This window comes from Mus pahari, chromosome 17 (assembly GCF_900095145.1).
Source record: "Mus pahari chromosome 17, PAHARI_EIJ_v1.1, whole genome shotgun sequence".
NCBI lineage: Eukaryota > Metazoa > Chordata > Mammalia > Rodentia > Muridae > Mus > Mus pahari.
Genome location: NC_034606.1, coordinates 66,811,387 through 66,817,954, shown reverse-complemented (window position 1 = coordinate 66,817,954; position 6,568 = coordinate 66,811,387). Strand labels below are relative to the sequence as shown.

Below are 6,568 nucleotides of genomic sequence, written 5' to 3'. Positions count from 1 at the left end.
ACTCACATACATAAAATAAATAAATAAATCTTAGTAACAAAACAAGAACAAAAAAACCAGAAACTAACAATGACAACAACAAAGCCAAATCATTAACTAGGCTCTAGACTCCCATCTAATAGGCTCCTGCATGGGTGATTCCTGACTAGGTGGATGAGAGGGAGGCTGTTTCTTCTCCAGGCATGCTCTAGGCATCAGCTTGTTGTACACGAGTGGGAGGCTCAAGTGAAAAGAGATGACATGATAGGAAAAGACGGAATGTCTACAGATAACTATAAAATTCATCTCGGTCTAGCTCAACATGGTAGAAAAAGGAAGTTAAATTATTGCAACAGACTTTGTTTTGTTTAGCCTTGAGATAATGGAGGGAGGAAAATGATACCTGTTTTTGTACTTATCCTCAACTTCCACAGCCTGGGTGGGGAGACACTGCCTTCTGCTGAGTGCACACTTGGGGAAATGGAACAGTACCCCGGTGCAGAAACTCCTCCCCCAGCTTATGCTCTCTCTCCACACAGGCTGGTAGAGGACCTGGAACATCCTGAATCCTCCTGAGACCTAAGGAAAGGCAGTGAATTCCTTCCACAACAAGTGGGTCCTCCATGCCCATCTCAAGCACATTCCAGGACACACCCCTATGCCACTGTCCTCCCGAGGTCCTTCACCCCAATCCTTCTTAAAGAAGGCTCCAATTCCCTTGAGAAGCCCGGGTTCTGCTGGGAGGAGGAAAGACAGATACAATCAGAGGCGAGGCAGGGAGGGGCCCACAAAACTGGTGTTCCCACTGGTACGATTTCCTGCCCTGATGACTAGCTAGCCTTTACCTAGGCTGGGTGGGGAAGAATCAGGTACAGACAAGACATCTCAGTCCCTCACCCTTCACCACTCTCTTCTTGGCAGCCTTTTGCTTATGTTTCTTGAAGGGACTCAGGACCTAGTAGGTCCGGATGGCCCTGGACAAATGGGGCAATTGAGTCACGAAAGCAGAAAGTAGAGGACTGTGCATGTTCAGAACAGCAAGCTTATTCCTACAGGAAAGGCTTTCGTTTACCGTAATGGGGTAGTCACTGCAGCAGCCCAAGGCGCTGGAATCTTTGTCCAAGGGCCGAGTATATTGAGCACTGGATACATGCTTTAAGACCATTTTCTCTTTTAGAGGCAGAGAGATGGCTCAGCAGCTAAAAGCACTTACAGCTTAATCATGAGGACCAGAGGTCAGATCTCAGCATGTGTAACGAGTTGAGTGTCCCGACTCTAACCCCAACTCCAAGAGTCCATCTTTCCCCTGCACATGGACTGAGGGTTTTGCTTGAGAACTGGAGAGGGTACCTGTCCTGGCCGAGAGTAAGGACTTAGGAGCCTCTGAATCTTTCCACCCAGTTCTGTTGACAGGCATTTCACAGTTCTCAGTCTGGCTGGAGACATTTGAACGTGAAGACGTTAGAACCCCCAACCGTACCTCAAAAATCTCCAGTTGCCCCTTCACCAGCAACTGAGTTGGGTACAGGAGAGGACAAGTGAGTCGAATCCATTAAAAGTATTTATTTTTACACAGCAAGGAGAAAGGGAGTACACTGTCAGCTTTTGGCACCTTTCCAGTCTGTCACCCCCATGTCCTTCCCAATACAAAGCACTGGCAAGAGGGGCTGCAGGACAGACTCACGAAGCGAGTCATGGGTGGGTAGGTGGGGCTCCAGAGCCCATCTCAGACCCCTTGTCCTGGGGGATCAAAGCTCAGGGGCGTAGGGTTCCCCGGTGGGCGAGGGCACCCGCAACTCAGCGTCGTGTCTCACCACGGTGAAGAGTCCCGCCACTGCCAACAGAGTCGTCACCATGACGGCAGAGCAGATGCTGAACATATTCCTGGTGCCTGTTTTCCGATCACTGTCGTGGAGGACAAGGAGCCCTAGACAGGCCAGTAAATGCAGGGGCACTCGGAACCAATTGAGAACCCCGGCCTGCTCCGTCTCAGGGATCACTTTCCTTCGCAGGAAGCTCATACTGGGAAAGTAGAGCCCGCAGGCCAGCTCGATAAGTAGAAAGGCGATGAAGGACTCCACAGGGTTTTCTTGGCCTGGGCTGGTGGAGAAAGTCAACATGAAGAGAGAGAAGACGACAATGAGGACAGCGAGGGAAAGCAGGTGCATGGGTTGAAGGTGGTACCTCTTGGAGGTAGCGACGCGGTACAGGGAAGAACCCAGAAGGCTGGCAGCCATGAAGCTGGAGAACACGATGCCCAGCGGGGCCCCGTGTGGGTCCAGCACAGGTGTCCAGAGGAAGATGAAGATGAAGATGACACTCTCAAACAGCGCTTGTATGACACCCAGCAGCAACACCCGGCGGTCAGACAGGAGACAGCGCAGGCCTCCTGCACAAGTCTTGGAGAAGGCACGCTGGCGGTCATAATTCTCTCCCCAGTTTCGAAGAGCCAAGGCCCCAGTCAGAGCCAGCAGAGGGATGGCAGCCACAAAGGGTGCTACCGGCCCCAGCCCTATCCAACTAGCCACGGCCTCCGCTGCCACACCAGCTGCCACAGCCAGCACGTGATTCCAGAAGGCGGCTCGGGCAAAGGTGGCTGGGATCCACTCGGCGGGGAAGTCATGCCTCTCCACGTGCTCGTGGATGTACCAAGCCTCAAAGGCTGAGAAGAGGAGAGCCGTGGACAGCCCACCTAGTGCTCGGCCCACCAGCAGCACGAAGTAGTCCTGAGAGAGCTTGGTTATGCAACATAGAGAGTAAGTGAGGGAGAAAAGGACACAGGACTTCTTACGACCCAGCCAGTCCACAAGGGAGGAGGCCACTAGGCCAAAGAGGACCGTGGAGGCAAGGCCACAGACGTAGAGGATAGCAATCTGACCCTCCAGGAAGTGGTAATGCTGATAGAGTTTATACAGGTAGGGGGCTTGGAGCCAGTCCGCTGCCAGGGCCAGAAAGTAGACTTGATAGAAGTCTAGTTGAAACTGAAGGAAGGAGGGGTTGCTGCAAGCTCTTCCAGGGGGCCTGGCTCTGCATCTTGACAGCTCCAGACCCAGGCAGGAGGCCAGGAGGCCCACGAAAGACAAATAGGCAGTCACCAGCATGGTGGGCCCCCGGACGACCTGGGGAGAGAACGATGGTCACAGTCACATCCATAATCCAGGTAGCACAGTCAACGGGTTGAGTGTCTGAGCAGAAGGCAACTCCACCCAACTGCGCTGTCAATTTCTCTCCCCCAGAGCTGAGACTGGAGGGACCAGTTGGGTGGGTGGGAGGAGTGGCTGTCTCCTAGGACTCAGTGGGGCGGGGGAGGGTGACAGTGGGGAGAGGCCAGGGCACTCGCTCCACCCTTGCCAGGTACTGCAAAGGGGACTCCTTTCAGTAATCCCGGTCCCGCGGGTTCCAAAGGGGCTACTGCCCTTCTCCATGATAGGTTCTGCAGGCTTCTTGTACCTCCCATCCTCGCCGATAAGCCAGTTTTGGAGCTCACTGTCTCCACGTCTATTCCCGAGCATCCCTTCCGCCCGCGCCGGCCTCTCCGATGCTTCGCGGTCACGCGCGCACCGCAGGTTCCCCGGCTCTGGGTCACGGCGGACCCCCCCCCCCGCGCCCCCTAGCCTCAGCCGAGCGTCCCCTCACCGGCTCGCGCCTCGCCCGGCCCCCATCTCACCTGCTGCCCCGGTCTGCCGGGACGCTCCGGACACGTCCGGCTCCAGGCCGCCGGGCCGCCCTCCCCGCACTGGCTCCGGCTCCGCTCGGGTTCCAGCAGCGCGCCCGCCCCTCGCAGCCTGCTTCCGGGAGCCGGGCTGGCTCGTGGCCGCCGCCATGATAGCCGCGTCACGTGACGGGGCGCGGCACGGAAGCCACGCCCCCCGCGTGGCGCCCCGCCCTGAAGCGGAAGAGCCAGTGGGGCCGGGGATGGAGCTGGAGATGCGGGCTGCTCCGGTGGGCGCCTGGGCGGGCGGGTACCATAGGGTCCTCCAGCTGGTCAATATCCGCGGGGTCGTCCGGAATGAAAGTGTATTTTCTGTTTTTCTCCACGAGGAAAAGAAAAGGTGCCGGCAGTCCCTCTGCTAATAGGGATACCCCTTGCTAATGAACTCCGCTGCCCTAAGCCTAGCCTCCCCTGACCTCCGGGCCAGCAGTCAGTATTGTCCAGACACCTGAGGGAGGCGGTGTGGTGTAAAGCCGGAGTCCGGCTGCACATAGATTGAGGTTGCAATCTTCTTACCATTTTCTCTGTGTGAAATCAGGGGAGCAGTGACAGCTTTAGTTTAAAACTTCATCCCTGGAGCTCGACTCCCACCTCCTGCTACCTAGGATCTGCTTTATCTTGGAATGTTAAGTTTCAGTATTACGTCCTGGAGACCCTGCAATGACTTCACTTTTCACTGAGGATGGAAGCCAACATCTTTCTAAAGACTTACAAATGCATCTGTCCGGGGCTTTTTGCTAAGTCTATAACTTCACCCTCTACCAGGCGGCCTCCTGTCTACACTGGCTCCCACCTGGGCCTTTGCACACTGCTTCCTGCAAAGTTCCTCCCCAAGATAGTTACCTTCTTTACCACCTCCAATTTTCTGTCCAGATGTCATGTTATTAGAGAGGACTTCCCTTTCTTTCATGGTGTGGTGGCTCATGTAATCCTTGCACTTGGGAAGCTGAGGCAAGAGAACTGCTGAGAATTTAAGACCAACTTGAGCTATATTGAGCTGCAGGCCTAGACTAGAATGAGACCCGGTCTAAATAAATAACTAAATAATAGATGAACAGATTAAGAGCACTTACCGTTTTTGCAGAGGAGAGGCAGAGGGGTGGGAGAGCACTGGTTACTGCTTTTGAAGAGTAGTTTTCACAGTTGTTTGTAACTCCAGCTCCTCCAGGGGATCTGACTGACCTCTTCTGACTTCAGAGACCTGCATGAAAGTAGTGAGAGTATAGTCACTTAGGCACACACCCATGCACATAAAATAAACTTTTAAATAAAATAAATCTTTAATAAATTAAAACAAAAAGCAGGGCTAGAGAGGTGGCTCAGCGGTTAAGAGGACTGACTGCTCCTCCAGAGTCCCTGAGTTCAATTCCCAGCAACCACGTGGTAGCTTACAACCATCTGTAATGGAATCTGACGCCCTCTTCTGGTGTGTCTGAAGACAGCTACAGTGTACTCATATATAAATAAATCTTAAACAAACAAACAAACAAACACCCTAAGAAGTCTTTTATAGTCATCCTCTTTTTCTTTTTTTTTTTTATAATTTTTTTTTAAGATTTATTTATTTATTATATGTAAGTACACTGTAGCTGTCTTCAGACACACCAGAAGAGGGCGTCAGATCTTGTTAGGGATGGTTGTGAGCCACCATGTGGTTGCTGGGATTTGAACTCGGACCTTCGGAAGAGCAGTCGGGTGCTCCTACCCACTGAGCCATCTCACCAGCCCAGTCATCCTCTTTTTCACGAAAAGGGTATTTTGTGGAAGGGTGGGGTGGGGAGGAGTTCCCTCGATTTTTTTTTAGAGTTATTTATTTTATATATGTAACTGTTTTGCCTTCGTATGTGTCTGTATATCATGTGAGTGCCAAGTGTCCACAGAGGTCAGATCACCTGAAACTGGAATTACAGACAACTGTGAAAAGCAAAGACCTGTGTGCTAAGGACCAAACCCTGCTGCTGCTTTGTCTGGGGCGATGGGGTCTCATGAATCTGCAAGCTTGTACCCCGATTTGATCTTCAAATCAGAGCCTGAGTGCTGAGCCTTGTATGTGCTAGATAAGAACTTTATCAACTGGCCCACATCTCTAGTCCCCTTTTGGGGGGTTATTTATTTTTTATAGACTAGGTCTTCTGTATCCAGTTTGGTCTTCAACACAGTATGTAGCCAAAATTAAACTTGAACACCTGACCATCATGCCTCCCAAGTACTTGGCTTTCAGAGATGCACCACCAGGCTTAGTGGCTTGAACTCCTTCCTCTGTCTCTGCCTGTTTGCTGCATTTTCTCCTTAGCACCTAACACCATCTGGTGGGTTGAATTTCCTACTTGCTCATTTGTTACTTCTTCCTACAGATTCGTATTTGTTTCGCCACCTATATTCTCAATATTTAAAGCGGCCATTAATGATGGCTAAGTACTCTATAATTATTCACAGATGAATGAATTTATAATTTGAAGGTTTATTTATTTATTTTATGTTTGTGAGTAATACTGTCACTCTCTTCAGACACACCAGAAGAGGGCATCAGATCCCATTGCAGATGGTTGTGAGCCATCATGTGGTTGCTGGGAATTGAACTCAGGACCTCTGGAAAAGCAGTCAGTGCTCTTAACCACTGAGTCTTCTCTCCAGCCCGAATTTATAATTTTTTGTTTGTTTGTTTGTTTGTTTGTTTTTGAGACAGGGTTTCTCTGTGTAGCCCTGGTTGTCCTAGAACTCACTCTGTAGACCAGCTGGCCTCAACTGAATTTATAATTTAATCCATGTAAATTATTTTAGAAAGTCCTGATTCATATTAAGTTATCATTTATCAGATAATTATCATTTACATACTCTGTATGTGTATATATATATATATATATATATATATATATA

The 6,568-nt window shown here is 50.8% G+C and overlaps 1 protein-coding gene across 1 annotated transcript; it reads right to left on the bottom strand.

Annotated features, from left to right (window-relative positions):
* Positions 1-1,518: 1,518 nt before the first annotated feature.
* Mfsd5 (major facilitator superfamily domain containing 5) lies at positions 1,519-3,816 on the bottom strand. Its single transcript, XM_021216553.1, has 2 exons — positions 3,647-3,816; positions 1,519-3,098 (listed from the first exon to the last, which is right to left on the bottom strand). The coding sequence occupies exon 2, from the start codon at positions 3,078-3,080 to the stop codon at positions 1,728-1,730; it is 1,353 nt and encodes a 450-aa protein (XP_021072212.1). The 5' UTR covers positions 3,081-3,098; positions 3,647-3,816; the 3' UTR covers positions 1,519-1,727.
* Positions 3,817-6,568: the final 2,752 nt, after the last annotated feature.

Coding starts and splice junctions, on each gene's coding strand:
- Mfsd5 (XM_021216553.1), bottom strand. CDS start 3,080: ATGCTGGTGACTGCCTATTTGTCTTTCGTGGGCCTCCTGGCCTCCTGC.